The 19,157-nt window shown below is 40.2% G+C and overlaps 2 protein-coding genes across 4 annotated transcripts in view; one reads left to right on the top strand and one right to left on the bottom strand.

Moving 5' to 3' along the window:
* The window catches only part of Pde8b (phosphodiesterase 8B), a 219,756-nt gene extending 207,047 nt beyond the window's left edge, over window positions 1-12,709 (top strand). For all 3 annotated transcript variants that reach the window (XM_004651670.2, XM_045133817.1, XM_004651668.2), the window contains 5 exons: window positions 4,210-4,427; window positions 5,653-5,773; window positions 7,533-7,700; window positions 10,049-10,178; window positions 10,949-12,709. In XM_004651670.2, the coding sequence (XP_004651727.1) occupies window positions 4,210-4,427; window positions 5,653-5,773; window positions 7,533-7,700; window positions 10,049-10,178; window positions 10,949-11,058 (747 nt within the window). In that variant the 3' untranslated portion in view covers window positions 11,059-12,709. The remainder of the gene's footprint in view (window positions 1-4,209; window positions 4,428-5,652; window positions 5,774-7,532; window positions 7,701-10,048; window positions 10,179-10,948) is intronic.
* A 3,371-nt stretch (window positions 12,710-16,080) lies between these two features.
* Window positions 16,081-19,157, bottom strand: part of Wdr41 (WD repeat domain 41) — a 44,637-nt gene continuing 41,560 nt past the window's right edge. Inside the window, exons 12-13 of the mRNA XM_004651666.2 lie at window positions 18,036-18,169; window positions 16,081-16,627 (exon numbers count right to left, since the gene is read on the bottom strand). Coding sequence (XP_004651723.2) covers window positions 16,475-16,627; window positions 18,036-18,169 — 287 coding nt within the window. The 3' untranslated portion in view covers window positions 16,081-16,474. The remainder of the gene's footprint in view (window positions 16,628-18,035; window positions 18,170-19,157) is intronic.

The raw sequence follows: 19,157 nt of genomic DNA, 5'->3' as shown, positions 1-19,157 counted from the left end.
CATAGACTTCTCTTGACTAATATACATATTTATATATCTTAGTTTCAGTGACTTTTGCCTAATTTTGAAAGCCTCACATTCTTTAGTCTTTTTCAGAGTTCAATGCTATTGGGAAAGGTGCTGATTTTAAGGTGGCTCTATGCACTCATAATAGAAAACCCCAAAAGAGGTCCTGTAACTCTTCCTTCTCAACCACCACCACTTGCATAATAAAGCTTTAATTCCTTCTTTGTTACAATTAAGACTAAAATGTCAAATTTAGGACTGGGAATGTAGCCCAGTGGTAGATCACTCACCTAGCATGCACAAAACTCTAGATTTGATTCCTAGCACACACACACAGAGGGAGAGATACTCTTGGGAGAAGTAGAAACTGAAATTCCCATCATCTGTGACTAACTGCCATGGGTTCATTTTCTTGGGACAGGCTAGGTAAGGGATTTTGATGTTGAACACTTACAGTAGCGACATAATGGGATAAGTAGAAAGAGCATAAATGGCATCAAACCTTGATGGAGAAGAGTCCTTATTAGTTTTGCCCAAAGATTCATCCTAGAATTTCAGTAAGATAGTAATGAATATAGTCTGAGAATAATGCTCTTGAAAGTTTTTGTACTTTTTACAAAAATAAAAGAGTGATCACAGTATCTGCCTGTGTCTATAACACCTCTCTCTAAGCTACAGAAACACCTCTGCTTCCTTGCTAGGGGTTCTCCCTCATGTCACTGTGTAAGATGTGACATAGCTGAGGTCTCACCACCAGCTGAGAATGGCACTCACTTCTTTAGCACCAAGATGAGTAGCCTTGCCACCATGGTCTAGAGAGGTAAACCTCCCCTAAGTAGAACTTTGCTAGGAAAATCCAGATGAAGTGTATAGTCATACCAAAATCTCCTTCCCTGTCCTCCTCCAAACTAACTACTGTACTGGAATTTGTGAGTAAAACTAGTACATTCAGAGGCTGAATTTATCTAATGCAGCCCAAGAAGCAAGGCTTAGACTAGACATAAAATACTTTATAATTCAAAAGATATCATCCAATTCTGGTAGCCCCCAACATAGATTCAGAAAGTGTATTACTACAAGGAACCTTGGAGACCTTGGTCAGGAACCAAGTTTATTGGCTAGTTCACCAAGGCACTTGTAGTGAAAGTCATTCATGAGGCCTCTGGAGGGATTGCATTCTTATCTCTTCCTCTTGTTTGTCCATCCAAGTCATTAGGGGTGACAGGAATCTAATATAATCTGTGTATGAATGCTGGAAATTGAACCCAGAGCCTTGTGCATTCTAAGTACATTTTCTACCACTGAGGACCACCCCCAATCCCAAGGCTAAAATTCTTAATGTCACCATTACAAGGTGTCCTGAACCCAGCCAAAGAAAACATGCCAGACATGGCCAGACTCTTTCAGCTAGTTACAGACCACATGGTCTCACTGCTCTTAACTGATTGCCAAGACTCATTGCAGATGGAAAGCCTAGGACAGTCAGCACTCCTCATTTTGTCTCTGGGCCTAAGTGACTATCCTGCTAAGGAACAACTGGAAAAGCTAACCCAGAGTGGAGCCTTCCCTAGCCAGCTTCCTCAGCATGATCCAAATGGGTTCCTCCTGGTAAAGAAGGAAAGAAAAATGCAGGGATGTCCCCTTATCTTAGAGTGTGGAGTTTCACCAGCTATAGTTTGGGGTGGGGAATACACACACACAGGAAGGGTCTTGATTCTCCTCTCTCCTTGCTGGTGAGCTCATCCAGTTCTCTTTCCCCACTTCCCAGCTATTTCTCCCATGCAAGTACTAACCAGACCCAACCCTGCTTGTCTTCTAAGATCAGATGAGATCAGGTGTATTCAGGATAGTATGGCCGTAGACTTCTTACAGATAGATGCATGGTTCGTACTTGCTAAAATGTATAATGTGCACATTATTGTTACCTTTGTAAAAGTACCAGTGCCAGGGGCTAGGAAAATGGCCCAGTGGTCAAGGGCACTTGTTCACAAGCCTTCCAGGCCAAGTTCAATTACCCAGCACATAGATAAAGCTAGAGAAAAGTGATCATGTGTCTGTAGTTGCAGTGTGCCTATAGGAGTGGGTAATGAAGAGAATCTAAAAGCTTGCAGGTCAGCTAAACAGACACATATGCAGTGGTGAAAAATAAGAGATGCCCTGTTTCAAGGGCAGACACTCTAAGATTGCTCTTAGACCTCTACACATGTTGTGGTATCTATACTCAGAAACATACACACACACTTTTAAAAAAAGCATGGGTGACATTGAGTGTTTGGGGATAGTGTTAGCTAGAGGGAAAGGCAGATCTCATCAGTGCTGCTTGTATTTTCTGCCTGCATACTTGCATATCTCACTAACTAGTTTAAAAATGCACTGCCTGGGACTTCCAGCAGGACCAGATAGATATACTACATCAGCACTAGCAGAAGCCCTGGGTCCTCACTGAACAGGCAGAATCACTGATGGTGAGGTCCAAGTTGAGACAGCTCTGGTTCCTGAGCTTGCAGTTAGCAGACTGCACCTGCAGTTTATGGTGCCCTGTCCTGATAGCAGTGAAGAAAAGCTAAAATGTATGGTTGTCCTAGTCACTAAGACTCTACCTTTAAAGCTACAAAGTAACATCCACGGGCTGCTTGCTCAGGAAACCTGATCTGGTCATATTGACTGGGGCCAAGCCAAGATTACTCACTAGCTCCATAAGATCCAAAATGTAAATGGCTCCCTTCTCAAGGTGCAACATTTGGGTAAACCCATTATCACCCTAGATATTAGCAGGTACAGCCCTGGGGCCTGTGAGGATATTAGCACAGGATGTGGCTGAGCTTCAAGGTCAGACTTCTTCACTCAAGAAGCAGGTTTCCCTCCCACAAGACTAGGAGAGCAAGTTGGGGACACCAAGAATTGTGCCCAGCCGTCCAGCTTCATTCTGGGACCCAGTTTCCCTTTCAGTCTTTCCCTTGCAGCCACAGTGATGATAATCTAGACTTTTGACAAAAAACCTTTCTTGCTATCAACTTAAGGAGCTTCCTCTGGGCTGTTCTTTTAGCCTGGACTCCTCCCCCTTGCCTCTTGTTGTCTAGCTACTTCTTGCTTATCCTTTAGGCCTGAGCATAAAAATCACTTCCTTGGAGAAGCCATCCCCAGCCACCCAGTTTGTTAGTCAGTTTGATAGTCGTTAGCCACATTAGGCTAATAAAGTTAGATAAAATATTTAGTTCCTCCATGGTCCTTGCTATGCAGCACATGTCTAGCACATGTGACCACACAGGGCAGCCACAGAACATTCCCACCATCAAGGAATGTTTACTGCACAGTGCTCCTCTAAACTAGACCAGCCCTGTGGTTATACTCTCAAAGTGTTGGGAATTCCTTCTTAGAACATCTCACCATAATTACTTCTAGTGTTTAAATTTTATTTGTTTCCTTATCTAGATTATAAGCTCTGATAGTGCAGTCTGTCAATGTAAATCATTGTCATAGCTCTGACATTATGTGTGGTAACTGGCACCTGATAATGAATGCATTCATGGTAGTGTCTTATGTAACAGTAGCCCATTTTCCAACTTTCTGCTAAAGCTACAAGCTATGAAAACACTTGTATCTCCAGATGTTCTCATTTGTATCCTTACAAGCTTAGCAAGAACTTTATGGTTTCTTGGCCTTTGCTGCCTGGTATCCCAGCCCCCTTAGTCTTGGGTTTTCTGGTAAACTTGTTCTCCTCCCTAATGCTCTTTTACTGCTGGACTCTAATCATTCTAACATCATGTGAACAGTACTGTTTTATCTGTGCTCTTTATGAGCACCCTCAGGAGGCTTTGAAACCCTTTGCAGAGGTGGGCTAGTAAGGAATATTTGTGACCCAAGGCCACTATACCTGTCATGGAAGAGTCAGTACAAGCCCACGCAGCAGGCATTTCACAAGGTCTGATTGGCTTCTTCCCATGGAGCTCACATAAAGGGCTCTGGAGTAAGCCCTCAGATACCCACTGTTACTGCAGCTCAGATTTCACATCTCTCCAGAAAACATACAGGACAGGGAGGTGACACTGAATAACCAAAGCCACCTGTCAGCTAAGGCTAGGAGACTAAAAGAACATTATGAAAATGCATGCTCCCCAGCTCTTGCCCCTCTTAAGGGACAGGGATGGATGGGGGTCTTCAGATGCCCATGGTTAATACTCCATGTGTCTCCCTTTATCTCAGGGAAGCCTGGATCAGCTGGATGAGGTGGCCGCCCTGATCGCTGCCACAGTCCATGATGTGGATCACCCGGGAAGGACCAATTCTTTTCTGTGCAATGCTGGCAGTGAGCTCGCTGTGCTCTACAATGACACTGCAGTCTTGGAGAGTCATCACACAGCCCTGGCCTTCCAGCTCACAGTCAAGGACACAAAATGCAACATCTTCAAGAACATTGACAGGTTTGTTTTGATTGGGCTTCTGTGCTCAAGGGTTGGGAAGCTAAATGCAACTCAATTTTCCCTGACTTCTTTGAGTGTTCAGCTTCCTCACAGAGGAAAATGGAAAGAATTGGACCACTGCATCAGATGATAAAATAAAAGCCTTGTCTTTGTAAACCTAATTTACTTTTCAGGATGCCTTCATGTTTTTAAATCTCATTTGGTTTTCAGTAAGTTCATTAAAATGTTTTATATACTGCAAAGCCCTGTATAAGTGTTGGTTGGATTGATTACTAATAAGTCTAGTAGATAGTTTTACCCTCCCAGGAGGACATCCTATGTTTTGTGTAGCTCAAAGACAATGTGTCTTTCAGCTCAGTTTTTGGCCATTTGGAATCCTAGAGGTCCAAGTGGAGGTGCTGGGCCCAAAGGAGTAAGCAGGTTTCCCTCTCACTGTGCAGTCTCCTTTGCTGAACTGTTTAGATGTGTCTGGATGGAATAATTCTGGAGTTCTGTAATCAGGCTGTTGGTATTTCCTGCACAGCATCATCTAACTGCTGGACAGGGTCCTGGGAGAAGGCTTGGAGCTCACTTGAGCCTTGGGATCCCTTGGCTATCTGAATCTATCAGCTTAGGTTTTAGAAATCAGTAAAAATATGGAAACAAGTTATATAACACCAGTTTAAGTATCATCGGTATCAAAGATTAGTTTTTAAACTTATGCAGAGATAATTCTTTCCAGTAGCTAGGTTTACACAGCTCTACATTTTGCGTCTTGAAGTTGGAAAAGGTTAGGAACTGGCCAGTCATTTTGTGTTATTGTCCTGCCCATTACAACATTTTATCTGCAAGCTAGAAAATTACATAACAGGAAAACCTTCTTCCCTCAGTACCATCATCAAAACAAACTGCAACCATTCTCTGCAGTTGGACTCTGCATGAAATGGAGTGGGACATCTCATCAGGCTACTGTCCTGGCCTGTCCTTTCCTTCCATTTCCCTGCCCTGATGTTTTCAAGGGAAGGGAGGACCATTATGTAAAAAAAAGTGCTCACCACATGACATGAACTTTGTTTTATAAAACTTGTATGCAGAAAGGTCAGCCTGGGCTTAGTGGAAGGACAAGCAAGTGATCAGCACTGTGTAACTATGTCTTGGTTGTGGAGAAGTATGGCGAAGTAGCAGCAGAACAATTACAATGTGGGGCATGATGTGAACAAGGCCCTCTGACTTCCGGTTATTTTAGGAACCATTATCGAACACTGCGCCAGGCAATTATTGACATGGTTTTGGCAACGGAGATGACAAAACACTTTGAACATGTGAACAAATTTGTGAATAGCATCAATAAGCCGATGGCAGCTGAGGTGAGCATTCCCATGTAATAAGACATTATTAGTACATTTCCTTGAGTGCCTATTCTGGCAGCAAAGCATTTTCTTCCTCTTGAATGCAAGGTCATTATTTTCTTGGAGTTTGCAAAGGACTGCAAGTCCTGGATATTTTCTTGGGGACAAGAACAGATTGATAATTATCTGCAGCAACTTCAGGTTCCTTGAAAGAAAGACCCTGAAGGAAACCCAGAAGTGACAAAAAAAACTAGGCCCAGAAAATCTAGTAAGGAACCCACAGATGAACAGACTAGCATGAATGCGGGCATTAAAGGGTTTAAAGCCTTTTCAGTGCTCAGTTCTTTGAGCTCTTAGGAGATCTTAAAGTGGAGAATGTTTTAAAGAACTACGTTCCTGCTGATGCATATTGAAAGCCAGCTGATAAAGCCCACAGTGGACAGGAGTGACTAGAAAACAAAAGCAAAACAAAACAAAACAAAAAGAATAACTTATTGGTATACCTTGGACATGCCTTAGGGTGCTTAAAAATCTGGGTTTTAAGAACATGGCCTCATAGAGTTACATCTCTACTGTTTAAGGTGAAATCATCCCTAAACCATGAAGTTGTTCGTAGCTCCACAGAAGTAGAAAAGTTTTCTGTTCTTGCAGAAAAGAGATAGGAAAGGTAGGTGGATGATGAACATTGTCCTAAAGGTAACCTGATGACAAGTAAGGAAACTGTTTAAAGGACCTGTCACATGACCAACTTAGGGTGGTCTACCTCAGTGTCTACCTTACCCTGTTGAACCCCATCCCCCATGGACTCCATCATATGATGCCAGGGCCCTCTTCTTTCACAAAGGACTAGTGGGACCATCTGAAATTTTTAAGCAGAAAAGTTTAGAATTGGGAAGATCATCTATCCATTCTTTCAATTCTATGTGAGATTGATGTCTGCTATAGCATCTGTAGCGAGCAGTACCTTCTTAGTGCTAAATAAGACAACAATCTCCAGAACATACTCTACCTACCAGTGGTCTAATAATGAAGTTCAGTCTCAAAACACCTCCCCTTATATGGCATGCGTCTTTCAGCTTTGCAGAACTCTGGAGAGCTAATTAACTGTTCTCACACAAATTGATCGTGCCATTGAGAGAGAATATTCTTCCCAGATTCTGTGTTGTTTGCCTGAGTGCACACATATCTACCATAGAGACCTGGTTACATGTCTCAGTATCATTGACACCCCTGGTAGGTAAATACCAGTGTACAACCATGTTTTCAAATGTTGCTGGACATACATTCACCTGCCTTGGCCCAAGTGTAATGCCTCTCATTTAGATTAGGGGGAAAAAAAAAAAAAGAATGCATGCATGCCCTACTTATGTGGAGTAGGGGAAAGCTGATGAGTGGTACAAGTAAAAATAAATTATTGAAGGGTTGCAGTTTTCCTCCCTTTTCAGCACTAAAGTAACTGAAAGTTGTACTTAAACACATTTTCTGAAAAAAAGAGACAAACCCTTCTTCTTTCCGATGACCTATTAAGTTTCTCAGAAAACACTACTTGTAGCTATTTTATTTGAGGATAGAAGCAGGTGAATGGGTCATGACAGGGATTGTACTCTCCAAACTCTACACTGTATTTACTTTTTTTTTTTAAGAATATGTCAGTGTATTATGAATGTACTTAGGAAAGAACAGGCCTCCTTTGCTAAGTTCCAGCCATGCATGCCTGTCTGATGAGTTAGCCTTCACCATCATCTAGCACCAGCCCTGATCTGATGTTTTCAAACAGGGTGAAGGCAGCGACTGTGAATGTAACCCTACAGGGAAGAACTTTCCCGAGAACCAGATCCTGATCAAGCGGATGATGATTAAGTGTGCTGATGTGGCCAACCCATGCCGTCCCTTGGACCTATGTATTGAATGGGCTGGAAGGATCTCTGAGGAGTATTTTGCACAGGTGCATTGTCACTTGGGAGGCTTCCCTTTCCTTGTAGAATGGGCCCTGGGCTTTAGAAGTCCTGGGTTTTGCAGTCAGGGAACTGCTCCTTATCCCTGGAAGGAAGCAGATCACCCCTGATTAGAGTAGACTTGTGCTCTTCTCAAGGGACAAGCTAGTGTGATAGGACCAAACTCCTCTAGGATTGGAGAGATAGACTGAGCCCTTAGAATAAATCTTGCATTTTTGGACCCTGAACTTCCATCAGAACTGGGAAACTTCCTTTTATTCATGAAGTTCTTGATGAGTGCTTCCCTGGTATGTCATGGGAACACAGACATGGGTAATACACATCTGTGCTCATTGGTCATTTACAATCCAGGTGGGGGTAAACAATGTAGACAGAGATAGACCTACACCTTATTTAAAACAAAAGGAAAAAGGAAAAGAAATGTACCTCTAAGGAAGTATATACTTTACTCCAAGAATCTGGGTATGTTTTTCCTAGATAAAAGAGAGTATGGGAGTGATATTACTATTGTATTTTTTGAAGTATTTGGAAATGTAAAAGTAGATAAAAGATTTTCTAGAAAAACAAAGCATTCTATGCAAAATTGATAGAGAGGGAAAATATAATTTTTTAAAATTATTTATTTATTTATTTATTTGAGAGCAACAGACACAGAGAGAAAGACAGATAGAGGGAGAGAGAATGGGCGCGCCAGGGCTTCCAGCCTCTGCAAACAAACTCCAGACGCGTGCGCCCCCTTGTGCATCTGGCTAATGTGGGACCTGGGGAACCGAGCCTCGAACCGGGGTCCTTAGGCTTCACAGGCAAGCGCTTAACCGCTAAGCCATTTCTCCAGCCCGGAAAATATAATTTTTATATAAGGAAAACAGTAATATGCAATTCACTCTATGGCAGCAAATTTAAAAAATATATTTTAAAACCCATCTTTAGAGCTCTAACTTCCAGAAGGTAGACTTTTAAGACTGATGTCTTTGTGACAGCCAGCAAGCAGCCACAAGTGAGCATGTGGGGTGTTAGTGTGCTACCTGGCTGGCTTGCATCCTGAGGCAGAGAATAGCTGTGATGTCTGGCAGGGCTGGAAAGGCAGATGGCCAGCAGAGAGCCCAGTGAGTTAGCTGCACTTTCAAGGCTGAGGAGACTCTGAATTGAAGAAAAGTAGGGCCGTTCTGAGCTTGCCAGCAAAAGGGCAAAACCAAGTAACTCCTTGAACACAGTAGTGGATATTTTAAAGCTGCCTGATCAACTGAGTGAGCTGAGCTAAAAGCTGGTAGGAGACCATTAATGGGTTTCTTAGGACCAACACAGGGCAGTCTTGAAGTTCTACTCCTTGTGTTCTCTGTGTGAAGACAACTGGGAGAAAGTTCTATAATGGAAGCTTCTAACTTAGGTGTCCTTTTCCTAAAGGTAATAGATTAATGTTAAAGCCAGTGTGACTAAAAAGTCAAAAAGTTACAAATCAAGTCTCTGATCAGCATAATAGACCTCTAGGAAAGGTGGATCTTACTACTTGTGGCATAAATGCACTTTAACGTGTGTAATACTCAAATTCTCACACTCCTTGAGAGCTCATATTCAGATGAGAAAAATCGTGGTTTTCAAGTAAAAATAGGGCACCATGACAAGCACAAATTTGGCTCACTGCTCAACTACCAAAGTGCTAGTCTTGGAGATGACAATCACACTGTGGTGTGTAGCATGAAGACCTTCTGTGTACTGCCCATTCTGTCACACAGAATAGTCAAAAGACATATGCTCAAAGGTCAAAATTTAAGAAAATAGGTCCTTCTCACTGCAAATATGTTACTCTTAATTGAAACTAGTTTGGGGTGGGTGGGTGAGTGGGGGATCCTGTAAGCATGTAGCTGTGAACAGTGACTACTGCTCTTTATCCAGTTAGTGCCTGTGCCTGTACTTCATGTGGGTGTCAGCAGTCTGACCTGCTAGTATCATGCCCATAAGCAGTATTCTAAACATGTTCTTGATCTTACAAGACTAAAACATCACAGAAAAGAGCTAAATTCTCCTATATCAGTGCTTCAGGGCAGGGAGACTGTGGAAAAGGAGACTAGGGTGGGGGTGACATACCTTAATAGAAAGCACTTCCCTAGGTCCTGTATTCAATCCTCAGGAATGGCCAAGATCTGAGAGTCAGCTCTGAATATAGTCACTGCAGGTCACTTGCTAGCTGACTTATCAAAGTCTTAGGAACTATTGAACAGACTTTATTATCTACAAAACTGAACAGTGTTCCACACTCATGGATTCACCCCCGAAACAAGCTATTACTGCAAAGACTTCTCGTGTGCTCCACAGTCCTATCTGCTGTTTTTTCTTCCAGACTGATGAAGAGAAGAGACAGGGGCTACCTGTGGTGATGCCAGTGTTCGACCGCAATACCTGCAGCATCCCCAAGTCCCAGATCTCCTTCATTGACTACTTCATCACAGACATGTTCGATGCTTGGGATGGTAAGTTAGTTACTGCTACAGTTCCACAAAGGACATGTGGTTCTATTTTATGAAGATCACCTTTAATGGCATAGGCTGGGCCTAAAGGTAAAGGAATGCTTAAATAAATTTAAAAAAAGAAAAACCTGCCTGCTGTTTGTGGCCAGTAGTCTGTGTCCTGTACTTTATGCATCCCAAGTACCTGGCACAGACTCTTGAGTGCAGAAGACCCAATGGGCATGTGGTAACTTGATAAGCAAGTTGTTACCTCTTCAAGGGACATGCTTCCAATGTGCACGACAGCTTTGTTTTCTCACATTGGAGACTTAAGAAAGAACACAAAATGTATTACATACTCTGAATTATAGCTTCTTTTTATAATGTCACTGATGAACAGCTTTTCAGTTAATTAAAAGGCCTGTTTGTATTTTTATCAACTAAATTTTTGTCTTATTTTGTTCTTATTTATTTTTTATTATTTAGTTTTGTACTCAGTACCAACTAAAATTTTGAGGGCTGATATATTGCTCAGAGTAGTAGAAGGCTTGCCTTGCATACATACATGAGACCTTGCATTCAACTCTCAATACTGGAAGAAATAAAAAATACTAACATTTAATGATTTGTCCTTCCCTTCCCATGTCTGTATTCACTTGCAGCCATAAGGCCTAACCTCAAGTAATTCTACATCTGTGATCCTAAACTTGTCCCAGAGAACCACAGCCTAATAAATACTCCTGGGATCCAATTTCTTTTAATGGGCTTCCTTTGATTCTTTTCTATCCTTGCAGCCTTTGCACACCTGCCAGCCCTGATGCAGCACTTGGCCGATAACTACAAACACTGGAAGACATTAGATGACCTCAAGTGCAAAAGTCTGAGGCTTCCATCTGACTGCTAAAGCCAGGCCTGAGAAGGGGACCTCTTCTACAAAAGACACTGTGAATGAGTCTCCTTTATAATGAAAATGACAGGCATATGTTAAGGAGCTAATGTTTAATATTTGACCTTGAAATATACACCTCCCCAAGCTTCATTTTTAGAAAGTTACATTTCATGAAGAAAAATCTATGTTTTGTTGAGTGACAGCTTGGTGACAGAACGAGCTCTTGGCAGCTCCTCTGTCCTGCTGTTGTCCTGTGTGCCCTTGTCAAATTCACTTAGCTATTAGCAGAACCCAAGAAGCAAAGACCTGGTGCTTGTGAGCCCATCCTTCTGATGAGGATCAGGTAGCTTGGCCAGTGGTCAGCATCTCTTAACCATAAAGCCTCCATCACTGTTTAGCTTGACCATTTTCCTCTATGGCAAAATCTGAAGGATTCCTAAGAAGCTTCTCTGAACAGATTTAATTCTTAAAAAACATGCTATCTAAAATGAGCAGAAGTAGGACCAAATTATCACTTAGTTTGTTTCACAGCTTTCATGGCTAGGTGATTCTTTTGGGTGGTACGACACTTGTTAGAATGAAGCCTTGGCCTCTAAGTGGAGATAAGCAGCTTGTGTAGCTCTCTTTCCCTGGAAGGAATTCACCTTACAGAAAGCTGGCTGTAATGGGGAAGGAATGACAGGCATCTTGTTTGTGGGGAAATCCATGAGCTTCCCTTATTTTAGGCTCACAGAGGCAGCCACAAGGCACTGAGCACTACATAAAAGCCATTAAATCTGAATGCCTTTGGACAAGCTTTTTAAAAATAAAAAAAGATAAAAAGAAAAAAAAAAGGAAAAATTTATATACATTTGCTGTTTAAAATTTTTATTAAATCAGTCTAAATTCTCTGAGTCTACATACCCATGGAGTTTGGTGTATACCACCTGTACATCTGTTTGGGAAGGATATGGGGAAGTTTCAAGGTTTAGACATTTTTAACTTATCTGTATTTGAGATCACAGCAGTTGCTTTAATGATGTACAAAAAGGAAGTGCAAGATGTGTAAATATATCAGACCAGGCATATGGAGAGGCAGTAAATGTTATTTTAAGCTCTTATTTGTATGATGAAGCTTCTGAAGCACAAGTGTGTATTTTTATACCACTCTTTTCACAATTTCTGTCATCTACAGACCTCCTTCTCTTTTACCAGCCTGCCCTTCTGTATGTATTATGAAGATGAGAAACAGTAAACAAAACAACCTAATTTCATTGTATCTGTACTCCATGCTGCATTTTTAAGAGGTATAGAGACTGAATTAATAGAATCAGAAGTTACTTTGTCAAATGAAAATTGGACTGCAGTGTACATAAAACTGGTACATGCAAAGAAAAAAAAGACTTATCACAACATAATGTGCCAATGTTTTTTTTTTCTATGTTTTATATAAAAAATGGAAACATATATAACAACTCCATGCAAAGAAATGTATCCAAATTATTTTTGTTAGATAAGAGAGCTTGCTTGGTCAGGACAGCAGCCAGCTTTGTATTGTAATGCTGCATTATGTAAATGTGATGAAATGTTTTTGTGAAGTACTTGTAACTAAATTCCTACAGCCATTTTTCATTCCCAACAGCTGTTTTTATTTATGTCTTTGGCCTAAATTTTTCATAATTTCAAATTTTGTGTTTAGTGTCCTTTATTTCATAACTCACACAACTTTGTTTTCAGAACACATTAAAATCAGGTGCCCAAATCCCATATTATGGAACTAAATGATTTGTTTATGCTCCAGAAGCTTACTTGATGCAAAGACAATCTTTTTCTGACCATTTCCACTTTCAGTTCCACTTGATAAGTAACATCAGGTATCTGATATGCTCTATTGGTTTATGAGTGTTATGTTGAATCAATTTCAGGTGAACTTCAACCCTTACTATTAATGTGTGGATTTAAATACTTCAAGGCAGCCAGTACTAATGCTTCAGCACAGCTCTCCTTTGTCAATGTAAACTGCAGTATAATCTTCAGGATTGCCAACTACATACTCTCCACATAGTCAATTTATTACAGACAGACTTTCAGCGCGCACACACACACACACACACACACACACACACACACACATACACGCATACATATATCAGTTTCTACGTAGTATATAAAAACTATTATAATTGCCTCTTACTCTACTTGTTTACTAAAACATCATGTATTGAGAGGAATCATATTAGAAAATTGCAAAAATATCTCATCAGAAGTCACATTATTAGTACCGTTAATATCCAGAACAAAGATATTAGTTACAAAATATTGTTACTTGGATCAAAATGATCACATAGTTTCATAATGGGCCTTTACAGTCAGGACTAGTTAGCCTTCAGACAGTAAACAACAACCCTGTCACTACAATCAGTACTCACTAACCCTAAAATAATGTATTACATGAATGAATAAAGAAATTGAGGAGAAAGTATTTTTAAATACAAATGGCAAAGCACAATTTACATAGTGTCCTGATGGTGGTGTTATTTTAGCGTCAAAAATGAAATGTGGGTGGTGGGGGGGGACTGGGGAGATGGCTCAACAGTTGTTTGCTTGCAAAGCCAAACAGCTTGGGTTTGATTCCCCAGTACCCATGTAGGGCTGGATACATGAAGTGGCACATGCATATGGAGTTCATTTACAGTGGCTAGACACCCTGGTGTGCCCATTCTCTCTGCTTACAAATAAATAAATAAAAATATTAATGAGGGCTGCAGAGATGGTTTAGTGGTTAAGACACTTGCCTGTGAAGTCAAAGGACCCAGGCACAGTTCCCTAGGACCCACACAGCTTGATGCATAAGGTGGCACATGTGTCTGGAGTTGGTTTATAGTAGCTAGAGGCCCTATCTGCCTCTTTGTCTCTCTTTCAAATAAATAAAAATATTTTCAAATATATTAATAAAAATTAAGGGATCTAGAAGATGCATATAATATATACTGACATTAATTATAAATTTTTTCTAAATTCAAGTTTGGTTCTTAGTAACAGTTTAACATGTAACTGCCAGTAGCATTCAAATTTCAGTCCCTACAGAATCTCCTAACATGTTCCATCTCTCGGATCTCAGGGCACTATGCAAACAAGGACATCAAGTCTACCTGAGGTTGACTCCTGCCCTCTGGACAAGCTAGTTTCTCATGGTGGAAAATTCATTAGCTAAAGTATAATGACAGTAACATTCACTAACGTTCTACTTGCTATTAACACTCATGTGTTTTCAACCACTTCTCCTGAATAGATTTCTATCACAAAGCACTAATCTAGGACAGATTAGGAAACAAAGTTAAAAACCTATGAATTCTGTATTTCTTAAACCATTTCACTAATGGCCTAATATGGAATTTGTGAAGAAAAAAGCTAGCTAGTAAAAGAGGAAGCCCATCTAGAGAGGAATGTTAAAAGCTTTGAGTCTAAAATAACTTAGCCCAAGCAATCTGATGCACTCAGACCAGGCTGTCTACATGGTTTAGGAGTACTACCCTATCTTGCTTTCAGGATGAAAGGTCAGAAAGCTGTCTCCTGTGTCACTCCTCAAATAAAAACTGTTAACATAGTCTTCTATGTCCTAATGAAGGTAGCTTACATTTTAATATTGTATTTTCCCTTGTAGTTATTTTCATTGTGAATTAAGACAGCATTAAGGAATAGGAACACTATTTGGTTTTCCACACATGTTAGTCATGAAGTCATTCAAACCTAGCTCACTGGACTCCTCAGTTCCTATTTTTAAAGCTGTTCAGTATTACAAGAGACACTATGGAGCTAATTAGCTGCAAGGCCTTAGCTTCCCAGGCCTCAGTTTATCATGCCACTAATCTACCTAAATGACCTTAACTCTGCCAGTCTTTGACTTAGTAAAAACAGGATTTATAATGATTCCATTTAGAAGTATTAGTATATGCAGATGTGTAAAGAAATCTGCAGTGTCTCTGAAAAGGATCAGTTATCTAACATCAGACCATTTACCCTTCTTTTATAAGATTCTCTAATTAGCAGTTAAGAATAATCCCATAGGGCTGGAGAGATGTTTTAGAAGTTAAGGCATTTGCCTGTGAAGGTTTGATTTCCCAGGACCTACGTAAGCCAGATGCACAAGGTAGTGCATGTGTCTGGAGTTTGTTTGCAGTGGCCAAAGACCCCAGTGTACCCATTCTCTCTATCTGCCTCTTCCCTCCCTTCCTTCTACCAAACAAATAAAATAATTTTTTAAGTTAAAGAAAGATTAATAACAAGAATAATCCCACATATATTTTGCTATGAAGAATACTTTTATAGTTTTATTTTTCAGCACCTAATGTGTGAGCATTCTGTCTGGTAGGGTGAGGATGACCCAACCACAATGGATATGCAAGAAGGGGCACAGTGAAGTCTTCCCAAGCACTGCACATGGGCAAGGACAAAGGCAGCCAATCAGCATGTCAGCCACAGTTCCTGACTGTGGGACACTGTCTCTCAGGTGCTCTAGCAAGCTGCTGCTCTGGGACTTACCTGGCCAGCTAAACAGAGAAAGAAATACTCAGTCAGGAGATGCTTGTGGACTAGAGTACAGAAGAGTTTCTTTTATTTTTTTATTAATTTGAGGTAGGATCTCCCTCTAACTCTGGCTGACCTGGAATTCATTATGTAGTCTTTGGGTGGCCTTGAACTCACTTTGATCCACCTACCTCTCCCCCCTGAGTGCTGGGATTAAAGGCATGTGTCACCATACCCAGCTTCAGAAGGAATTTTGTTAGCTACAACTACACATTCTTTTTCAAAGACTTATTTTTATTTATTTATTTGACAGAGAAAGAGGGAGAGAATGGGCGCACTAGGGCCTCCAGCCACTGTGAACAAACTCCAGACACGCATGCCTCCTTGTGCATCTGGCTAACATGGGTTCTGGGGAATCAAACTTGGGGTCCTTTGGCTTTGCAGGCAAGCACCTTAACTGCTAAGCCATCCCTCCAGCCCAGCTACACATTTTTTAATAACTTAAACCAATCAGTACCAACAAAATCACTGTAGTTTACAAATACTGTTCTTTTTTTTTTTTTTTTTTTTTGGCTAGTATTCAATTTAAGTCTATTGAACAGTGATAGCTACTAAAGACTAGGAAAATGTGTAGAAAAAAATATATTTATCATGAGAATTCTGCGTCAGTCTCTAAAGAAACTCAAAGCTAAATATTCTTTTAAAGCATGTCACACTTTACCATTGACCTCTTAGAACACAGTGGCACAGAGAACATCTTGTAGTGTGTTCACTGATGGATGTACTTGTTGGTGTGCATGTGCACAAACACAAAAGAAGCCAAACGTACAGAACTTCATGAGCAATAAACCATTTACAAATCTAGGTAATCAATATGTTAATGGTTTTCAGAGTGTTACTCTACATTGGATGTGAATTCCTTGAACTAAACAGCACGGTACAAGTCACCATTCTCTTCTAACTTCTGAAATAATTTTAAACTGCGTAATCCAGATTCTTGTTCTCCATTTTTCCACAAAATAATGAGATGATCAGCAGAGCAAGTCACCAGTCCATGATCCTCAAAGTATAGAAACATCTGTAAGGGAAATTGAAACTACTTATTATTAAGATCTTCAAGAAGAGGGAAAGCTAACACTAGATTAACATGTGTGCTTATAAGACATATCCTGAAGACTTCTTTGGATTTATAATGTAAAACTACTTCATTTTCATGAGAAATTATAGTTCTTCTTTGCCTTTTCCAGTACTGATGAGGTAACCCAGGGCCTTGTACATACTTTACAAGTGCTCTACCATTGAGCTATATCCTCAAACTCTGAGAACAGGGCTCACTATGTAGCCTAGGTTTACCTCCAGTTTATAATCTCCTGCTTCACCCTTCCAAGTGCTGAGATTACAGACATATGCCACTAAACCCAGTTTTAAAAAAAATTATTTTTAAGTGTTGGTGTTGGTGTGGCAGTCAGGTTTGCATTGCCAGCAATAATCACCTGATCAAAAGCAGCTTGTGGGAAAAATGGGCTTATTTTGGCTTACAGACTCAAGAGGAAGTTCCATGATAGCAAGGGAAAATGATGGCATCAGCAGAGGGTGGACATCACCCCCTGGCCGACATAAGGTACACAACAGGAAAGTGTGCCAAACACTGGCAAGGGGAAACTGGCTATAATACCTATAACCTGCCCCCAACAACATACCACCTCCAGGAAGGTTTAATTCCTAAAAGCATTCAGAACACCTAAGTTTAAGTTTATGGGGGACACATGAATCAAACCACCACAGTTGGTAACAATCACAATTGTGATCAGTAACTAATATTTTAATAGTCAGTATTTTCTTAATATCATGCAGCTATAGAACTACAAATGAAAGGATGTTTGTAAGATTTGTGAATTCCCAAAGCAACTTCTGACTTTTACCAGCATCTAAGTCTGTAAGAGTTGGTTTTAACATTTTATGAGATACAGGTCCTAACATGCTTGCTTTATTTAATCAATATTTATATGCACATGGCTACCAATAAAATGTCTGAATTCCAAATTTCCCAGGACAAACAATGTCTGGCTTCAGCAATGTCTTTAAAAAGTTCAAACACTGCTAGGTATGGTGGTACATGCCTTTAATCTCAGTACTCAGGAGGCAGAGGTAGGAGGATCACTATGAGTTTAAGGCCAGCCTAGGCTACAGTGAGACCCTACCTTGAAAAAATAACACACACAAACAAACCAACAAAAAAAAGTTCAAACACTGAATCAATATATAAGCACCATTTACCAAGCATCTTCACTAGGTTTATGGTCCCTAGTGTGTAAAACCAAATGTTCATTGAACTGTGACAGCAGTGAAAAATATCATAGCACTGCACTGAGATGGGTCACAGAAACTCAGAAAAAGAGATCTACCACAACTAAATGAACAACTAAATACAAAGAGCAGGGTGATGTGCAGGAGCTGCCTGCACAGCACACCTACTTAGACTGTACCTCCACCGAGGATGAGTGTCCAATCAAGTCTCCAACGGGCTCTAGGAAACACGGAGTAGTATCTTCTTGTTGCTTTTTCATAGGTTGGCTGGCTTGTTTATTTACTCTTCCAAATCCCCACATATTAAAAAAGCCTAGAAAAACATCATCATTCCTGTCATTTCTAAAACTACTGTGCTCTTTCCTTACAAAGGAATAACAGACCATAAAAAATAGACAATTTAAATGCAAAGATGCTCCATACTTATGCTTTAGGGCTAAGCAGATGGCACCAAAAACTCTGCTAGGATCTCTTAAATATGTTATTTCATCTTTCTTAGCTAACTTGGTTTGTTCCTCATATCCTTTATTGCTCCCACTTACCCACTAGTGACAAGTAATACCAAAAAGGTACTGGACTGAAAGAAAAGTAAAAATCCTTAAAGATACTGTCTAACTGCCAAATTAGGTTGGGGGGAGCACTGCACACTTATGAACAAATGTAGATGAAAATCACTGTGTGTGTGTGTGTAAATGTGTGTAAATGTGTGTGTGAGTGTGTAAACATGAAACAATACTCTAGGACTGCAGGTGAGCTGAGTAAAACAAAACATGAGACAGAATAAACTAGAAGCACCAGCATTGTCTTCTAAACGAGATTTATTAACTAACTCATTTAAATATACAAGAGTTGTTTTTTCAAACTAGACACCTAAAAGCTCTTGAGATTTATGACATACAAAAAAATGTGTTTCTATTCAGATATAAAGAAAATGAAGTTATGAAATTTTTAGAAAAATGAATGAACTGAAAAGTATATTAAGTGAGGTAACCCAGGTTTGGAAAAATAAATACCACATGTTCTCTCTCATATGTGAATCTTAGTTTAGAACCTTTATATATGTGTGTTATTGTTAGTGCAGGAGCAAGAGTGTTCAGATGACAAGAAACTAGAAAGGGGGTCATGAAAGGAAGAAAAGGAGGCTTCAGGAGTAGCAGATCTTAAGTGATAGGAAAGTCAAAGGAGGAATGTCTGAGGTGGGAGAGTGAAAGGGTAGGGAGGCAGAGAGAAAAACAAAAGGCTAATCAAAACTAAGTATATATACATTAACAAAGAAAAAGTGGCCAAAAAATTTTTCAAAA

This window comes from Jaculus jaculus, chromosome 14, assembly GCF_020740685.1.
Source record: "Jaculus jaculus isolate mJacJac1 chromosome 14, mJacJac1.mat.Y.cur, whole genome shotgun sequence".
Lineage (NCBI taxonomy): Eukaryota > Metazoa > Chordata > Mammalia > Rodentia > Dipodidae > Jaculus > Jaculus jaculus.
This window is presented reverse-complemented; position numbering and strand designations above follow the sequence as displayed.